This window comes from Paramisgurnus dabryanus, chromosome 20 (assembly GCF_030506205.2).
Source record: "Paramisgurnus dabryanus chromosome 20, PD_genome_1.1, whole genome shotgun sequence".
Classification (NCBI taxonomy): Eukaryota; Metazoa; Chordata; class Actinopteri; order Cypriniformes; family Cobitidae; genus Paramisgurnus; species Paramisgurnus dabryanus.
In genome coordinates, this window is record NC_133356.1 from 18,834,338 (window position 1) to 18,855,453 (window position 21,116).

At 36.9% G+C, this 21,116-nt stretch overlaps 1 protein-coding gene across 7 annotated transcripts in view; it reads right to left on the reverse strand.

Moving 5' to 3' along the window:
- Nucleotides 1–135: 135 nt before the first annotated feature.
- ldb3a (LIM domain binding 3a) overlaps nucleotides 136–21,116 on the reverse strand; it is a 54,205-nt gene continuing 33,224 nt past the window's right edge. For 2 of the 7 annotated variants that reach the window (XM_073812926.1, XM_073812925.1), the window contains exons 6-14: nucleotides 16,989–17,192; nucleotides 16,515–16,544; nucleotides 6,718–6,774; nucleotides 4,066–4,274; nucleotides 3,629–3,983; nucleotides 2,604–2,784; nucleotides 2,388–2,508; nucleotides 2,166–2,281; nucleotides 136–2,090 (exon numbers count right to left, since the gene is read on the reverse strand). In XM_073812926.1, the coding sequence (XP_073669027.1) occupies nucleotides 2,001–2,090; nucleotides 2,166–2,281; nucleotides 2,388–2,508; nucleotides 2,604–2,784; nucleotides 3,629–3,983; nucleotides 4,066–4,274; nucleotides 6,718–6,774; nucleotides 16,515–16,544; nucleotides 16,989–17,192 (1,363 nt within the window). In that variant the 3' untranslated portion in view covers nucleotides 136–2,000. Of the gene's footprint in view, nucleotides 2,091–2,165; nucleotides 2,282–2,387; nucleotides 2,509–2,603; nucleotides 2,785–3,628; nucleotides 3,984–4,065; nucleotides 4,275–6,717; nucleotides 6,775–13,762; nucleotides 14,180–14,732; nucleotides 14,770–15,442; nucleotides 15,610–16,514; nucleotides 16,545–16,988; nucleotides 17,193–21,116 lie in introns of those variants that run through there. The other 5 variants (XM_073812927.1, XM_073812928.1, XM_073812929.1 and 2 more) reach the window with 5 other exon arrangements.

A 21,116-nucleotide genomic window follows, 5' to 3' on the forward strand; every position in this document is an offset into this window, starting at 1 on the left:
TACAATGCATACATTCCTTTCAAGCTGTTTTATCTCCATTCCATAGTATGCAACTTTAACATTACTTAAATACATGCAGTGTAAACAGTCTGTAAAACAGTGCAAGGACATTAAATCACACGTCTCCCACAAAAGTTATTTGTAATTTTCTTTATAGTATGAAGCACCTTAATACTTTTACCAATCATTATTAAACTGATGCAAATACAACTTTGGACATATCATTAAAGGTAGGCTTTATGGTAATAAACCCCAAATTCATAAAAATATTAAATGTAACACTATCAGTCCTACTTATATTTTGTCCTCTTAAGAAACTTACAGCTATAGTTGATCATAAAAGTAACTACAATACTTTGTAGAGCCGATTCTGATATCCAGAGAGAATGAATTTGGATTACTTAACGAAATAATGCATTAAATTCACTTTTTACCACAAACTCCACAACTTCATGTTGTAGGGGTTCTTTATGCAATAAAAGTAATGATTTGCAAATTCATGAAAATATGCATGTTTCTTCAAAATGTCTTTGTAACTAAATATGTAAATACTTTCAAATTATATTCCCAGGCACACTGCAGAATATGGTAAATGATAAACTGTTTATAAACTGAAACTGACTGCTTTACATTCAATTGCACTACAGTAAATTACACAATGAAAAAGGCATGTTTCTGAACCATGCCAAAATTTTATAATTCCTACATAGTCTGTCATAAATTTAATTTTTATGTAAATTAATCTACTGTAAAAAAGGTACAAATTAAAATTTAATTTAAGAGAGGCAAATATGTGATATGCCTAACTGCTGACAATCTGAAATCTAAAGTAGTCCTACAAACTTTTGTGGTATGTTAGAATAAACTCAGAATATGGCAGTGAAAATGACTTGTACTGAAACATCAAGGACAAATTCATAAATGAAACAACAAGTTATTTTGCTCAAGTTCAAGAATTGTATAGATAAAAATATCACACAGACCAAAGAAAAATATGAGTGTCGACAATTTTATGTGACACTGGTGTGATAACTAAGTGGCATAAAATAATAATCTCAAATTTGCACCTCAGAGCTGAGTAGCATCTGCCCACAGAGAATATGAATAAATTCTCAGTTAACACATTTGTTATCATGAAAGCATAAGAAAACAACTCAAAACTTTTTTAGCTGACAAATAAAAATACCAGTTTGTGCTAAAGCTGGTCTTGTTTTATAATTGGCAAAGATTATCCAAATATTGAGTTTTTTCCCAAAATAAAGAACATCAAACAACTATCAAAAGTAACCAGGCAAAACAAAAACAGCTTTAGGGTACTCTGCAGAGCCTCACAGGATAAAAATCATACAGCTAATAGTTTTGCATATACTCTGAGCATTCACATTCCGTGGTCAGCTGTCATGACTGTGTTTTACACCAACATTATGACCCATCAATTAACTGACCAACAAAAATAAACTAATGTTATCATGACTAATGCATTCATTTAGTTCATTTTCACACATTACTCAAAACCAATGAAACAGATTAATGCACATAAAAACACTTAACATCAAAACAGCAATTGTGACTTCTTTGCATAATTGTGTGTGAAAACACATTGTAAAGCAATTAAAAGTAGCACAATTAAGATTTCTTTAGGGCTTAAGGCATAAACAGCATAAAATGTGTTGTCTAAATCAAATCAAAGTTTTAGCCACTAATCTAAAAAAATAAAATGTGATGTTATATCAAATCAATATTGTATATCAGGCACCCAAAAATGAAAATGTATTAGGCTTAAGATAACTAATAATTTATGTGCACATTGGGCTTTAATTTGTACCAAACAATGTGCATTGTATCAGAAGACCTAGTGTAGGTATAATTCAGTCATTTAAATATTTTCTATTTAATTTGGATTGGCACTGATGTCTTGCCATAGAACATCTGCTTTGAGATTTGTTATGTAATTGCATTTAGTTCCTTCACAGACAACTTATTTTCCACCATAAAAGCATCTACACATTGATGGCATGGGCATGCTTCTTGCATAAAGGCTTGTCCTTCTTGGAGTAGAAAGGTTGTCCTTCCAGGTTCACATGGCACACCTGCATGTAAATGAGAAACTTAGACTAAAAATACCCCTTAATTCTGAATTTTTACTAAACCAGCGTTGTACCTACCGCACAAACAAAGCAAGTATCATGCCATGTATGGCCAAGAGCTTCGATGAATTTGTCTCCTGCCTCAACTGGGAAGTCACATCCATGGCATTTTGTGCTGAAGAGAGCAATGTAATCTGGTAACAGAAATGAAAAATATAATGTATTTTGCAGTCACATTTAAAATTAACTTATATGTGGGTGGGTTCAAAAAAGGTTTCAGAGGTGGTTCTCATACTGTACCTTTCTCACAATAGGGTTCCCCATCCTCCATATGGAAGAGGCTGTTTCCAAAGGGCTTTCCACAAGCAGCGCATACAAAACAAGTGGTATGCCAGGTCTGTCTCAGTGCATGCATCACTTCCTGTGGAGCAGATGATGAGTGGGTTACTTGTCCGAACCTGTGCAATGTGTCTACGGTCTTGTGTGTGAGCAATATTAGTGAGTTGATTAGCTTACTCCCATGATCTTGGTGTTGCAGCGAGCACAGGTAGGTGCAAAGAACTCTCCATAGCAGTTCTCACAGTAAACATTGTTCTGCTCTTCCACAAAGCTGACATCAGCCAGAGACGTGTGGCAATAATGGCAGTTGAACTCCTCTGGATGCCAAGAGCGACCCAGTGCTACCAGGAAGGGTCCTCTGAAGGGTCCAAATACAATGAAATTAATAAAAGACAAATGCCTTTAAAATAATTTTTTTGTATATAAAAAATTAAAGCATCTAATTTCTGTACCGCTGTATCCTAACATAGGTCCAAAATAGCAGTACTGGCTCAACCAGTTGAATTTAGAGTGGCACTACTTTGTTGTCCAACTAGCTGAACAGAAAATGAACTTTTTCGTTTGGTCCCACAAGAAGTGCCGAAATGACCCACATCGTCTTTACAAAAAATAGTGTTGAAATAATATCAACTCCATGTCAAGTATATCACCATACATAATGTACAGACGTATTTTGCATATTAGTGTAGTGTGTAAATTAGTGTAGTATATGTCATAAGCAGTGGCGGCCGGTGACTTCTTTTTTTCGAGGGTGCATGATGCGAAGTTCATCTAACAACATGTTTGTATCCCGTCATGTGTGTGGCTTGTAATTTCAAAATATGTGTTCGGCGCGTCGAGTGATCCTATGTGCATCATGTGTCTTGTCAAAATAAGTGCCTGCTGCAGACGCGTCTAAAGGGATTATGATAAAAGAGACGCTCGCGTTTGCCATATACTCGCATAATCTCATGCATAATCAGAGTTTACTGTTAAGGGAGTGTCTTGCGTGTATTTTGTGAACGTGAGCATCTCTTTTATCATAAACGGTTTTGACGCGTGTGCAGCAGGTACTTATTTTGAGAAAACACGTGATGCACATGGTTCACATGATGCAACAAACACATATTTTGAAAACACGAGGAACACACGACACTCCGAACACATATTTTGAATTTGCGCCCCTCGGAATGAGCCGACACTGGTCGTAAGTATAATAATACCTGATGACGCTGTTGCAGGCTCCACACAGAGGTGTTCTGTTGCTGGCTGCAAACCGCTCCGCCCTCTGAGCAACTCCACGGGCAACAGGTAGGAAGGGGGCAGGGTTAAAGGGTGCAGCTGGAGCAGGAGCCGGAGCAGAAGAATGGACGGGATTAGGGATGTAGGCTGGAGGGGGTGGGGCAGCCTGGGGAAGAGGCTGCACTTTAATAGTTGTTGTGGTTTGTTTGCTAGGGTCAAATTTATGGGCAAAACTATCATCAGTAACCCAAGGGGGTCTGTTGGAAGAAGAGCCTGAAGCTGGAGCAGGTGCAGGTGGAGCAGGAGCAGGCTTGTGAACCATTGATGGAGCTGGAGCTGAAAGATACAATTCAATTAGCAATGCAAACGTTCATACAACGATGAACAGAGAGGAACACACAAGTACACTGAATTATACCTGGGGCGGCATGATAAGCTGTGGGTACAATGGTGGCAGTGCTGACCACTTTAGGTGGAGGTGGGCCTACAGGGATCTGGATGGAGCTGTGCTGCATGGGTGGTGGCTGCTGCATGTGCAGTGGCTGCTGCATGTGCATTGGCTGCTGCATGTGCATTGGCTGCTGCATGGGTGGGGGCTGCACATGTGGATGCTGCTGGGTGTAGGAACTGCAGAATAAAAGAACAAAAACATTTCAGTTTAAATGCAAAACTAACAGAGCACAGGAACTATTCTCCCTCATAGCGTAGATGGTTTAAGTTTTAAAATTAGTAGTTTAAAAGCCTTAAAATCTAGACAGAAAAAAACTTGATATTACATTTAAAATTAAGTGATAAAGTGAATAAAAAAAAATTCCATTACATACACAGCTCAGTGAGATGATGTCTTACCTGTACTTTGTCACCTTTATCCCAACATTTATATATAAAAGTTAGTGTTACATATTAATTGAGCAGTCACTTGAGCAAGAAAGACTAGTACAAAATAGTGTTAGAAGAGAGAGCAGGGTTCCTACAGGTTTCTTCAAGTTAAATTCAAGTCTTTTTAAGACCTTTTTAAGACCATTTATATAAAAAATTAATACCCATTTCACGTCCCTACCAGCAAAGAAAAACTAAAATACTTAAACTTGTGTTCATTTATTTTTCCGATGTGAAATGGGTAAAAAGATTATAAGCCAAGCAAGTGTGAAAATTTTTTTTCAGTAGGCCATAGAAAGTTCGCCAAACAATGTAAAGTTGTTAAGGAATTTCTGAGATTTTCTTTGATTTTTCCCACTTCTCCTTTGCCTGTTGCTGTGTTGTGTTGCAGTCTATGATTGTGGTGATCTTCATTTACTGAAGGTATCACGTGTTCGCAGTATTTTGTACTGTGACCCGGGACTGTGTTGCGTTCTCAATTATTGGATCCGCCACTCTTTATTTATACTACTTTATTAAACAAACAGAGATGCAAACACATGTATGTTCAAAAAAGAGAAAGGTAATCTAAGCCCTCACACCCAGGCAAATATCCAGATACTTAGGCTACATTGCCACAGACCCCTGCCATCCCTACCAACCTAGGTATATAGAGAAAAATGAAATTCGAAAATCAAAAGACGCCGACATTAATTTGGAATATTCAATTTCATTTTTTATGTTAAACCAAAACTCTTATTGAACTATCTAGCACTTCTTCTTGCTTTACTCCTTCTTCCTCTTCTTCCTGGCCACCTCCTGCAACGTATCCAGGGCCTTCCATCTGGCTGCATTCATTTATATTAATTTCACATTATATTTCATAAATCCAACCATAAATGAACAAAGCTGACAATGTTTGTCAAAGCATCACAAAACACTTTACTGTTTTTGCACTGACATATGAAGCAATACTTGTGTAGATGACCCCTTTTATCAAACTCTTTTGAATACAATAATATGTATAGTATATTAATGATAGAAAGTGCAGGTCTAGAGATTATAAATGTAATCGGTGTGTTATGGTTTATGTAGTTTTCTTTCCTTTTTTAGATAGAGCAGAAGCAGTAAAAGTGCCTCTTTTAATTCCTCTCTTGCAGATTAAAAGAGCTTAATCCACTTATTATTTTAGATTCAAAAGTCTACTTGCTGTCCCAGTGACTGGTGACTTTATATTAGAGCTTTGCGTTTTTTATATCTAGAGTCAGCTTGAGCTTTGCTCGTGCAATGGGCTTAATTAACATTCACATTGCTTTTTTGCTACCATCTTTGTGATCTTTGAGCAAACTTTTTAGATATAAAAAGGTGGTTCATTAATAAGAATATTATTAAACAAAGGGACGGAGAAAGAAAGTGCAGCGCGTGGTCGTGACTTTCAAACCAAGCCAGTTGTTATCGCAATAGAAACGGAGGCACGCAGCTTGAAACTGCACGTGAACATTAGCGCTGACTGACCTTGATCACGGCCGTTTTCCTATCGACTCGGGTTTTACACATAATGTTAATCGGACCCGGTCCTCCGTGAAAACCTCTATAAATACAACTCTGCTCAAGTTCAGAAACATGTTACGCTGAACTCGCTTCATGTCGCACCCAATTCATCGAGAAACAGAGAGCATGTGAACGTACAGCAGACTCATCGGGAGAGACACGATGTGCTCGCAACCAAAATGCCATTAATAATAAAAAGGCGCAGGCGCTTAAAAGCGATGTGTTTGCATCCCTGATTTAATCAAAATGTGGTTGACAAAGAAACTTTTAAGGAAAAATACAATATGGAGAAGTTACATACAGCACAATTTTTAAGACCCAGACATCAAAATTTAAGACTTTTTTAAGTCTTTTTAAGGTATTATTTCCAAATTCATAAATTCAATGCTTTTAAGGCTTTTTAAGACCCCGCGGGAACCCTGAGAGAGCCTCCACTGCAACAGTTTTGAGTAAAATGTCCAGGTTACAAAATTTCTTTCCACGCTTATCAAAAGACGCATATCCAATATCTGTTAAACAAGGTACAGTCCAGTGGTTATAACATGACAGGTTAAAGGGTCAGTCTGCTAAAAAAATAATTAGAGAAAGAATCCGTTACTGCACATATGTCCAACATATATAAAACACACGTTGTTGAAAACAGTCAGGACCACAGCTGTACCTGGAGATGGCAGTTTTGTAGTGGGATTGGTAACCGCTAGAAGTCTGCATGCCGAAGCTACAATGCAACAAAGACAAAGTTGGACAGTCAAACATATCATGCTCAGATTGAGGCAGAGAGCTACCCTTTATACAGTCTATTGAGCTACCATGCACACTCATATCTGTATGGCTGCCCAATTTCTGTCATAAATGTCATCATTTAAAGGTATGATGAATTAGACAAGTGGCTCAGTGATTGTTTGTTTACATTTAATTCATGTTTGAATGTGTTTTTTATACCTGCTGAAGATTTTTTTTTATATCTGACAATATATGCAGTAAGCCTTTTTTAAATGAACAGACTACAGTATGAGTGATCATGACAACAGATAGATTCATGACTAAATACCTTACCATAATGAAGGCATGCAGACACAAATGCAATAGTATAGAAATATGTGTATTAAAACTACAGACAATTTAAAGGGATAGTTCATCCAAAAATGAAAATAATGTCATTAATGACTCACCCTCATGTCGTTCCAAACTGGCAAGATCTCCGTTCATCTTTGAAACACAGTTTAAGATGTTTTGTATTTAGTTCGAGAGCTTGTTGACCCTTCATTGAAAATCTACGTATAGTATATTGTCCATGTCCAGAAAGGTAATAAAAACATCATCAAATATCCATTTTGGTCCAAAAAAAGTCATGTGACTGCAGTGACACAGATGACGTGTTATTCTCAGACATGTTTGCAAAGTTTTTTTTTTCAAACTTACAGCGTGTGTCTCCCTCAGACTGTAAACGAAGGCCGGGCGCACAAAAAAAAAACAGCTGGGGCGCACCATATAACACGTCAGCCGCATCATACGTTGTGCGGAAGAGAAGACAATGCTAAATAAAGTCATAATTTTTGTTATTTTTGAACCAAAATGTATTTTCGATGCTTCAGTACATTCTAACTGACCCACTGATGTCACATGGACTACTTTGAGGATGTTTTTATTAACTTTCTGGACATGGAAACCGTACATAGATTTTCAATGAAGGGTCAACAAGCTCTCAGACTAAATATAAAACATCTTAAACTGTGTTCCGAAGATGAACGGAGGTCTTACGAGTTGAGGTTGAGTCATTAATTACATTATTTTAATTTTTGGGTGAACTATCCCTTTAAAGCCATATAATACAAAATGCAATTGAATTATATGCACACAGTATGATGACTCTGCTAAGACACCTATGTGACCATCATCTTTTATCTAAAAATGTTCCTGGGACCAGTACTAACTGCAAAATGACAAAAAAATTATATCAACTGTAGCATCATATGTTTACAGATGCCACATTTTCAAACACACTTAATGTTTGTGTAGCTATAAGGCCCAGCTGAACACAAGATCTGTGCATTTCAGGCTTGACTCTGACAGATCCATTAAGGACGCTGAACATTAATAGTATTTATGTCAGACTGAACAATCTCTGTAGTAAAGACTGTCACTTAAATCTGAATTAACAAGACATATAGCTTCTAATAACACTGAGACTTCATTACATGCAACTAGATCACTGTATAGAAATCTATATCACTGTATGGAAAATCAAAATTCACTCCAGTCTACATGCAACAATCTTAAGCAGCATGGAAGCAGCAGCTACATAAAAAAAATCAATAAAGTCAAAGCAGACCAAGCTATTGATTATAAGGACTGGCTATGTTTGGAGTCTCCAGTGATCAGTGGAGGCTCTCTGTTCCAACACATCCATTTGACTTGCATGTCCTATAACTCTAATAGGTAGGTTAGATAATAAAAGCATCCTTACTATGACACCTTTGCATAAAGGATAAAAAGCACTCAAATTTACCTGTCCACAGAGGGTTGCTCAGGAATCTGTTCATGGGCCTGATTGGCTATTTGTGGCCCCAAAAGGAGCTCTCTGGACGATGCAGCAAAAGTAGGCGAACAAACAGGTGCAAGGCTGATGGACGCTGGAGCATGCTCAGCAGGAGTACTAGATACAAGGTTAGGTTGCACTGAAGTCAAAGTCATAAATACAACCAGCAGCCTGTTTCCGGCTGTGATTGCATATATGATTTTATTTGTAAGTTGCAGTTTGTAATTCACACAGGCTGTTATAGTCCCATGCATATAGACACTAGAAAGCCTCAACATTTCTGAGCCCAATGCAGGGATGTCCATCCGAGGTACAAGATCACTGTTTTTTACGAAAGCTTATTTCTTTAAAAAAAATGATTAATGCTATTAATGTGACTTACAGCTTGAGCTGCGAGATGGGTCTGAGCTATATTTTACTCTGAATGAGGCTGTGTCTCAGCATCTGAGACAACTGTAAGTGCTATTCGAGGATTAATTAAACCAATCCAGATTTGAGGGCTACAATTAATCATGTGTTTGATAAGGGACAATGAACTGCAGCTGGCAAGACCTCACCGTAATCGAATGAGTCAGGGTTATGGGGTTATGTAAACCCTTTTAGTCCGTCTATAAAACACAATTTCATCTGACGGTTAGAGAGCAGTAGATTAGTGTTAGATAATACTCCCCTGTGATCAAAGCAAAACAGTGCATTATTCAAAAACACAGATAAAATATCACTTGTTTGATAAATGGATATCCCCAAACACAGTGAAAACATGGTGGAGCCGCCCAGCAGGGGAGAAGGCAGCACCTAGCAGCAGCAGGCCTGGTGGTGTACTGATGGCTGACCCCCTTTATATACTTCATAACCATCTCTCTCCCTCTACATCTCATTTTTATATTGAAACAGGGAAGGGAGGGGAGGAAAGGGAGAGTCAGTGTTTCACAGAATCAGAAAAAATTAAAGCTGAAGTTACTTTTGATGTTAAACTACTCCTAATCTTAAGCTTCAGCTTTAATGTCATTCTGTGGACAACACTGACTTTGAAATGAAAAGAGATACAGACCAGAGAGAGTGAGAGGGTGGATCAATTGGTTGCAGAACTTAAAGCCTTCATGAAGATTTAATCACTTTCTATGTTGAACAAATCCCTTCCTGGATTAAATGTGTATAATGTGTGAACTGATGGAAGGGTTTAGGGGAAGGTGTCTGATGACAGAAAGCAAACAGATTAGCATTTATAGCAAGCCGTGAGACTGAAATTTGAGAAACAGTTTAAAAAAAATCTATTGACTATAAGCCACAGCTCACAACTGTTTTGATTGTATAGTTTCATACAAACACAAGCAAGTAGTTTGTTTCACTGTTTTATTGAAGATATCTCACAGACTTCTATATTTTTCATACTCTGCTACCCCTAAACCTTACAAGCACACAAACGTGTTGATATTATTGAAGTGTGATTTATTTATGTGCCTTAATGTCTTTCTTTATATATATATATTGATTTTGACATGTTCCACTTTCATTACGTGATCATTGCGGTCTAACCTGTGTGTGAAATATAGTTTTACATTAGCAAAACTCTTAGATCTCAGATTAGGAGAACAATAGCCCTTTTTGAAATACAATCACAAAAGCAGACATCTTCAAAAAAATAAATCAATAAATAAATATCAAAAAGGGGGCGGGGTGTTATTAACAAGTGTACTACACTATTGTCATCCAACAGGACCAGACAGCAAAGAGAGTCAAGACAGGCAGAGGGTGATACTGCAGCGCCACCTACTGGCTTTATATGCTTGACACATAGTTGAACATAGGGAAAGTGTGTTTTTGCTCTAAGCAAAGGGGTTAGTGCAACAGCTCATAAAAAGCAGCCTAACATTTATACAATTTCTGCTACTCTATTTACGGTACATTCGGACATGCTTGTTAGCAAAGAGAATTTGCAAAGAAAAGGGTAAGAGAGCCAGATATGAATATTCGTGCACTAATAACAATATATACATAAGAACAACTAAACAAACAGAACAAGTATATTATTTATAGAAAAAAGAACAAACAACACTTCTGGAAGTGCAAAATCACCAGACAACATTTAAATCTAACTGCATTCCACAAGCTACAATAATTTTATAAGATAAATGGGACAGGAGATAAACAGCACATATGATATGAGTGATATGCAGTATTCTAATGAGTGCTTATGTTGTGTGCTTTGTTTTAGTCCATCCTCTGACTAAAACTGGTTGTTTTTAAAATATGGAGTAAAATACAGCATACTATCCAAAATGACTCTGCAACCTAGCTTGACATGTTTATATGTGCATGAAGGCAGAAATCGAAATAAACAAGACAAATAAGGATGAAAATGGGGGGCCAGCCACCCAGGGCCACAAGCACTTCAGTGCAGTTACACGCTCTACCCAGCATGCATTGCATGCAAGTGGGAGGCTCACAAAAAGTGATCAAGTGTGTAATGGTTTAATAGGAGGACACTGTTAGAGGCATTAATCCATTTCATTAAAACAATCGCGCAAACCAGCCCACAGCAGAGCTAACACCATTTCCCTATGTGACAAGCAAATTTACCTTGAGGAAGGTTATTGATTCTCTTTACTCACAGACTCACATTGACTTCCATATTTCTTCTTTTATTTCTCTTTTGGATAGTCAACAGCGTGGGGTTCTCACGGCTTCATGCGTCTGCGCTCACCCTCCAGAAACAGAGCTCGCAGTCCCTTTAGCCACAACTAACCTCCAGATATATCCTTATATGTTGTTATTATTCTTCTTCTAACTAAATCACCCTACTTTTTTAAACTATAGTCTTTAACCCCAAGAACTGATCAAAGAAAACATGAATCTAAGCAAAAATGTTTTCTAGTTTGTATCTTGTCTTAAATCAGTGACTTAAATACAAATCTAGCATTAGCTCTGTGCTAGCTGACACTGAAACATATCACCTAAAACTCCCAACAGATAAAGTATAAAAAAGTAAAAGTAAATAATAAAGGTTTATGATGTAAAGCTTTTACCACATGCAGTTACTAATAATTTTCTCTTTCACGTCAGCTTTTTGAGGAGATAAGAAACTTTGTAAAATACACTAGTCAACATTTGAAGTGGATCAAACCTTTCCTAAAAGTTGTCTTAAAACCAATACCCAGTACCCGTTCTTGTCTTAGGACAACTTTGATGAATGTTTTTGATCCACTTCAAATGTTGACTACTATATAATGTCTACAATCACTGAATGCATGTGCAATTTCAACATTGGCTAAACATTTTAATACAAGTTGGCCTTGTTCAACCACTGAAATGCTATCACAGTATCAAATGTTTGCTTAGGTCTGCACAAAAAAGGGCATTGGACAAATGATCTTATCTTAACAAAAGGCTTTGTAAACCCACGGCCAAGAATGAAACGGGACTGATTACACATTGTAATCTTAAAGCCTTAAAGGGTAGTTGAACTAAGTAATGATGACTACAGGAAAGACAACATTTGGAGAAAAGTTTTCACACCTTAAAGCTTAATAACTATGGTTGCACATTCTCACATTAAATGCTAAAAATATGTGGGGAAAAGTGGAGAAGCGTTCTGCAGACCTAAAACTATCCAGTCCAGGTATGGGTTTAAAAATTATGTTATGTCATTTGTTATGAAGATCACAATAAAGCTGTCTTTGAAACTTTATTTAATGTTGGTTATTTATTTTTATATGTTTATTTATATTTATTTATTTATTATGTTTATTCTATACCACATTACTATATATTTCAAATTGCTTTTAAAATTGTGACCCTGGACCACAAAACTAGTCATAAGGGACATTTTTTTTAAATTTGAGATTGAAAGTTAAATAAATAAGCTTACCATCGATGTATGGTTTGTTTGGATAGGACAACATTTGGCCAAGATACAACTATTTGAAAATCTGGAATCTAAGGGTGCATAAAAATCCAAATATTGAAAAAATTGCCTTTAAAGTTGTCCAAATGACAATGTCTTTGACAACACATATTACTAAGTAAAGGATAATAAACAGGCAGCCAGTTGTTATTGCAGAAATAAGCCCTGACAGTGTGATCAGGACCCGATTGGAGGGTCTTGTATCACACTAAAGAGGTTTATTTCATGATAACAACTGGCTACCTGTACATTATTCCACTTATTACACAGCTATTCACCTCATAAGTTAGGTAAGGAACATTAACTCTTTCCCCGCCATTGACAAGTTATCTCCTCAATCTGCAATACCACTATTATCTTCCGCAACTTATAAAACCCGGAAGTATTGCCCTAGGGTAAACAGCTGTATGTCCGTGTATGTTTTAAAGATCGCTCTGCATCTGCTCTCTATCAAAAGTCCTTCACAAAAATGGAATGATCTCAGCTTTTTGCTCAAAATTTGGTGTTTTTGATGAAACCTACACATATTTGAGAGGTGATAAAAACAGAACACATGAAGATAGGATGAAACTGATTTTTTTGTTTAAAAGCAGAGGGTCTGTTCTTTTATTTCATATATTGTATGTTTATATATTTAAAAAGGAGCTTTTTCTGGAAGGCATTAAACTTTTGTGAAAATCATGAAAAATGCTGGCGGCGAAAGAGTTAAACATTGATTTGAGATATAAATTCTTACAAATGCATATCATCCATTAAAAAACCTGTATATTTTTAGTTTTAAGATAAGACATTCAAATGTCACGAACATGCTATGTGGTTTAATCATTTGTAAATATAATGTCATACATATTATTAAAAGACATATTTATATTTAATTTTGTGTACATTAAACTGTATACCTGTCAAAATGATTTGCAGCATCTTGTTTACCATGTGTTACTAGTTTTGAGCGATTGTTATCTGGGAATAACAAACCTGCAAATGTGTTACTGGCCAATCAGAATCAAGCATTCCAATGAGCCGTGTAATAAAAATAAATCAATCTTTGATATTATTACAAAAATATTACAAAATAACTTAATGAAACATGATTTTTACTTAATATAATTTTTGACCCATACAATGTAGACTATTGTTGGCTATTGCTACAGTACAAATATATCCGTGCAACTTTTATGTGGTCCAGGGTCCTAATTTTATTGTTAACCCAACATCTCAAATCCATAAAGTCCCACACACTAACAAAATTCACTCCCAAAAACCTTTCCCACTTGTTAAGGTCACACAGACTTTTATTTTATTTGATGGATTTCCAATGCTTTACAGATGCAATGATTTTCACAACAACCATAGTATGTAAGCCAACAATGAGAGAGATCCAAAATGGTGACAGTATTCCCGTAAACATTTTTTAAACTACCATAAAGCAAGCAACTATCCTGAACCTCCATCGTCTCTAAACTCTGCACTCTAACAAAAGAGTCTTCCTCCTTTCTTACATGCTTTGACATTTGACATGTTACTTCAGCCTGTCCGTGCATCCTGTCTCTGCCACCTGTCTAACTCTCTCTGTTGAAAGGCACTTATTGAGGCACGTTAAGTATTTGTGCTGACAAGCCGTTGTGCCACTTTTTCAGTTTGGCAGCACGAGGGCCTTTGGATTCAGTTTCAAACCTTTCCCTGTGACATCAAGAGAGATATACAGGAGAAAAGGAGAAGAAAAAGAAAAGAGAGGGCGAAGAAATGGGTTAGGGAATATGGCCTTCACTCACCTGCCCAAGTGTAAAATATGTTTTGTGATATTTTGCATTTAACCTCTAAATGTTTTGAATGAATCTAAGGCCATTCTGTGCATTGACTAAAAGAAACTTAAAGTGCTACACATTTCATTACCTTGGTGTAGCATTGAAGTATACTTTTGAATACAGTCTTTTTAAAGCTTTATTTTACTTTCATCTTTCTCAGTTATGTTAACAGCTAGATACTTTACTTTTTAACTACTTTTTACACCCCTGCTGTGGACTTTGGTAAATCATCTAAGCTGTATTAAATCTATGTGTCCTCTGTGTTATGCTTGTTTGCAGGGTAAATATAGGGCCGGGACTACAGGTGTTTGTCTGGGGAACTGTGGTGAAATGTCAGCTTCATTAATCTTTTGGGTTTTGAGAGGCAGAGGGCGGCTTTCAGCACAACTCAGATATGTGGCCACCAGATGCTGCTGCTAGATGCCTACCTTGACTTTCTCAGAGCATCCTCATCAGGGTCTTGCACTGCAAAGGAGAAAAAAGACAGAAAATTAAGTTGTTTTCTCAGAATAATAAATTGGAAGATCAAAACAAAATTAACTGACAAAAGGAAAGCCACAAAGCATGCCTGTGGATCTCAATTTAATTTTTAGATTGTGTTCATTCATCTTAGTACATGAATAATGACTCTTTAAAAGACTGTAAATTAGGACATTTGAATTTAAAGGGGCCATGTCACAAGACTTTTTTAAGATGTAAAATAAATCTTTTGTGTCCCCAGAGCACATATATGAAGTTTTAGCTCAAAATACCATATAGATAATTTATTATAGCATGTAAAAATTGCCACTTTGTAGGTGTGTGCAAAAATGTGCCCTTTGAGTGTGTCCTTTAAAATGCAAATGAGCTGACGAAATGCAAACACTGATCACAATGGTAGTGGTTTGTTCAAACTCAATTGTGCCATCATAAGGAGTGCCAAATTTCAGTGACCTATTTTTCCACATGCTTGCAGAGAATGGTTGACCAAAACCTAAGTTACTGGGTTGATATTTTTCACATTTTCTAGGTTGATTGAAGCACTGGGATCCCAATTATAGCACTTAAACATGGAAAAAGTCAGATTTTCATGCCATGGCCCCTTTAAGAATTATTTCTTTAATCTGTGTAGCACATACAATGCAGAAAGTAAACTCACAGTATTCAGTTCCAGTATAGTGGGCGAGGCGGCGGAAGGACCTGGACTGCAGCTGGGCGGCTCTGCGGGCCCATTCAGCGGGACCCATTTGATTGGTATCACTGGGGTTGACGGCCTGATACACTGGGGAAGCACTGTCTATAACATGGTCTTTAACTAGCAGATTACTGCAACCACAGGAAAGAGCCGCACTCATCAAACACATAATTCCTTGATTTATTTAGCATGATTGGGAATGTTATCTAAAGTCCTTTGTAACAGCATTACAATGTAAAATATCTTTTACTGTCATTTTTAAATGTTAAAAGTGTGCTTTTCTGATTCTGACCAAATTACTTGTAAATGAATTTACTTTAATTGCCAAAACTATAGTGTTTATAATTGCTGTCTCTTTTTTTATAAGGACAGATATAGTCAAGTATAATCATAAATATGAAGCATACATACAAACATAAGAAAAAAGCATGGGCATTTTGGCCAGAAGCTTGCTCTAGTATCTACAAGAAAGCATATTTTTAACACACATCTCTTATTCAGAAGAATAACAGAATGTAGCATTCAGAATGTATTCGTTGACACCCAAACCTCACTGACTGAAGAGGTTTTCAGTTTCCACACCAGCAGACCCTCTTTCTGTAAACCTCACCCTTGTAACAAGTTTCAACAAACCTATAAAACTGACTGTCCAAAGAAAGTCACCTAGCTTCAGAATTAAAAATTGAGTTTTGGCATGCCACAGAGGAATATTAAGGCTTAGTAACCAAGTGTAATGACAGGGGTCAGTTTGAATTCATGTAGTATGTGACGAATCATTGCGTTAAGCTAAACAAAAAGACAAATCCAACCATTTCCAATATTTTCCAAGTATAAAACACTGCACATGAACAACACCAAGTGCATTGCTGAACTTCAGAACCGTTGAGGCACACAGATCAAATAAGATATTTAAGTTAGTGAGAGAAATGAACAGGGTGAACAGGCATGCGGTGCACAAGGGAAAGAAACACCGAAGGAAAGTAATGCAGACAAAGAGACAGTACTCTTATCAAACACATGGATTTAGGCTACTTACGATTGGGAAGGGTCAGTAAGCGCTTCGGTGCTGCCAGTCAGGATCAATGTGATGAAAGGCAATGGTTGGATACGGGAGGGAGTGGGGCAGGGTGTGTGATGTACAGTGTGATAGATGGATAGATGAGAGAGTGAGAGGAAAGGGGAAATTTGTTTAATGACAAAGACAACACGGAAAGCTGGGTGGCCTTTCTCATTTCCCCCATACAGATCATCAGAAGACAAAACACAGTGCATAGTGCACAATCCAATACACAATAAACCATAACTGAGATCATTTCAACCAGCCGTCTCTATAAAAACTAAACATACTACTAGACCAAATTCGGACTATAATCATCAGACATCCTTGAGAACTCTTAAGCCTCTTTAGCATTTAGCAGATCGCGCTGGCTCAGCAAAGCTTGGCTGTTTACAGATGTTATTTATGTCATGCAGGTTATATGAGAAGACAGTTACGTGCAGGAGGTCTTACCCAGGCACATCGCCACCTCTGGCCTGGGACTGACCAGCAATTGCATCCATGATAGCATCCTGGGAGTACATGCTGATAGGAGTGTTGTACTGGGCATGGATGATGGTGGCCTTGCCTCCAGGCCCCTTCACCTCAATGGGCTTGTGGGTGGAGACAGCAGTGTCCTTCAGAGCTATGGGGTTGAAGCTGGGCACATACTCATTGCTGTGCCAGTGAGGGAGTGGTGAATCAGTATGGGTAGGGAAGAGAAAGAGAGACAGGTGTGAGAAAGAGAGAGAGGGGATGATAATTAAACGGGTGTGTGTAAAGTTAAATGGGATTATAAATAAAATTAGAAGTATAGTCACATTTTTACCCATACACGAGTGTGTGCATTCATGTACAGTACAAGTAGAAAACAGACTATACTAAAGACTATACTTAAAAAAGGTTGCCAATTATGTAAGGAAACATTGATGACAGGCCACTAAATTTTTTGAAAATAATTTACAACCAAGGTGATATGACATGAAGCTTTAAGTTTAAATAATATAAAGAACTGGAGTCAATTATTCTGCTTTTACTATGGTTATTATAGACATTGCTAAGACTTTGGCTGTTTTTTTTTTTTTAATATGGGTTAAGTGTGCATTTATCAAAAAATAATGCATACCCATAGAATATTTCTCAACCAATCAGAATGAAGCATTTAACAGCCCGTGGTATAAATTATGAAAATGTATTAATAAACAAATAAATAAAAATTTTAAGGTCATCTATAACAATTGTAATATAAGATATTATCTATTCTATATTATATAAGATATTATCGAGCAAAAAATATAAAAGTACAGAATATCATGAGTATCCAATACATAATAGTTTTTATAGCTTTATAATTTATAGTTCAAAATAATTGAAATATTATCATATGATCACAAGGTCTAAATTAAAAGTTGCTGTGTTTTTGCACTGAAATGTTTTAATGTTCTATCCAAATTATGTAGCCTGGGTGCCAGCCGAACTTAGTCCTGCCCACAACATTTCAGGTCTGGAAGTTCGGTCTGGAGTCGCTCCGTTGTGGCGCTGCTATGCACGACCGAAAGCTGAACGAACCAATCAAATTGTCAGGGAGGGCTTTATACGATGATGAACAGAAGATTAACAGTAACGTAATCAACCACGTCACCAAAGAGCGCTTGTGTTGAATCCGTTTACAACAAAGATGGCTGTCGCTGAAGATTGAAAAGTGAAGAATCTACCATCGAGTCTGTTCTAAAAGATATCGACAGTGCGCACGACAACTTGGATATAAATAGCGGTCGTTGCCAGCTCCTTTTCCGAAGCCCGTAGATTAAGTTTATCTAACTTAAAAATGGTAAGAGATAGTCTGACTGTATGACTTAGTAAATAACTCACAATGTCGTTATATGAATGAAATGTTGAAGACATATTAAGTGTTGATGTATGTTCACTAACTCAGACTTATACAATCATAATGTTAGTCTCATTGTAGCGAAATAACTAGCAGTTCAGTTCAGGCGGCAAAAGGACAGATGCCATTTCAACATACGTCATAGACTCGGTTGCTCTGATTGTTCGTAGTTTTATGCAATTTTTGTCCTGGTTCGGTTGAAACACGCCCCATAATCACAGCCCAATGGCGCGATATCAGACTCAAATACTGACTAGAATTTTGAGTATGACAATGTCAGGCTACAAATCATGCTTTATAAATATGGGCAAAAGAAAATCCCATATCACCTATTACACATTTTAAACCCAGCATATGATTACTGCTGCACATCACACCAAAATGACTTGAAATTTAAATATCTATAGCATGCATTATAACATCACACACTATGGATCAAACATTTAGTGTATCCATATTATAAAATTAAAAGCACACCCTAGGAGTTCTAGGTAAAGCAACTAGCCACAAACATATGTATAATAAAGGCTAGATGTCTTACAGCGGAGTCTCTAAATTCATCACCTGGCGCCCATCTTGCCTCAGACAGCTCACTCACTCGTAGCATTGTGTTTAATCGTGCAGGTACTTTTAAATGACCATAACGTGCTCATTTTTAACCAATTTTCAAACGGTTTGGTTTCTTACAAACGTTATTAACGTGGCTATAATTCTGGATCCTTTAACATGTTTCAAGTATGCAGTGTCATAGGTACATCTCTGACGTTTATAGCAAACCAAACTGTTGGTAGAAAGTTATGGTCATTTAAAAGTACATGCTCCATTAAACACAATGTTACAAGTGAGCGAGCACCCTGTGGTAAGATGGCCGCCAAATGCAGACGTTTCACTTAATTGGCCAGCAGCGCGGGCGAGACATCTAGCCTTTATTATACATATATATGGCCACAAAGTTCAGCAAACAAACCTCTTGCCCCCAAAACACACACTACAGCACAATGCCAGCTGGGATAAGTCACGGACATATATATATATACACTCTAAAAAAACAAACGGTGCTATATAGCACCAAAACAATTGCTTTGGATCGTAACGATAGAAGAACCATTTTAGTGCCATATAGCACCGGTGAAGAACCAGTGAAGCACCAGTGAAGCACCAGTGAAGCACCAGTGTAGAACCATATAGGGGCCATATAGCACCACATATGGTTCTACATAGCACTATATGGTTCTACACAGGTGCTTCACTGGTGCTTCACTGGTGCTTCACCGGTGCTATATGGCACTAAAAATGGTTCTTCTATCGTTACGATCCAAAGCAACTGTTTTGGTGCTATATAGCACCGTTTGTTTTTTAGAGTGTATATATATATATATATGTATATATATATATACATACATATATATATTAGGGGTGGCACGGTTCACAAAACCCTCGGTTCGGTTCGTATCACGGTTCTATGGTCACGGTTCACGGTTCAGTACGGTTCTTGTTGTTATTTTTTCTTTAAATTTTTAACACTCCAGAAATGTATTATCTTATTAATGTATTAATTATCCATAATTTAGGATACAGTATTAAAAAAAGTTATATCATGTAATCATGCACAAACTGAATTTGACTTTAAGCACATTGGACCATCTCTGAGGAAAGCCAGATGAGATTTTGATAGAGCAAGAGGGAAGACATTGATGATTTCAACATGCTTTTCATTTAATTGGCAAAAAAGAGAATGTGTATTGCCATCTACATGAACTTTATGTGCATTTTTAGCACACAAAGATAACTTGCATTTATTAAAATGCCAACTTCAGTGTAGCTCTTAGGTTTATCACTGAGAGGCTGCTTTAATACTGAGAGTATATGTGGGCGAGAGAGAAACATAACCTTTACACCTGTAATATTTAAATCCGTCTCTTTTGTCCACTTTTGACCACTTCTGATTACTTTGAGGGGCAATTTCTGAAATAAGATTGCGCAACTTTCACACGCTAGCAAAATGAAACTACGCGGAAATCAGCCGCTTTAATTTTATCAATGAAAGGCTAAAAATAGCGCTGAATATGAAAAGATGTAAAAAATTGTTGTCAGTACCTCAGATTAGATAAATGGTCGGAGAGAAGGCGATCTCCTGTGGCTGTTGGAGCATATTCAACCCATAGACTGCAGTTCTATCTATTGTTTTATTTCCGCTGTCATCATAAGTAACATGAAATAAAAATATGTTTCCACACACCAAACTTTGACGACGCTGGCGCATCCTCCAACTGCGGGCAGACTTCCTTTTCTCTCCCACTTGCCATTTCTACACGTAACATAACCCGCAGTACTTATACTCCAAACCAGTCACCTCTTCTTTCACGCGAAAGGGAAACACGCTATCTGAGGTCACATACAGGGCATGAGACTACATTGCGCATGCCATGAACCGTTGAACCGTGCGGTACACACGCGCTCCGAACCGAGACAAGCGAACCGAACGGTTCGGATTTTTTTCATGGACCGTGCCACCCCTAATATATATATATACATATATATATATATATATATATATATATATATATATATATATACATATATACATATATATATATACATATATATATATATATATATATATACATATATACATATATACATACATATATACATATATATACATATATATACATATATACACATATATATACATATATACATACATATATACA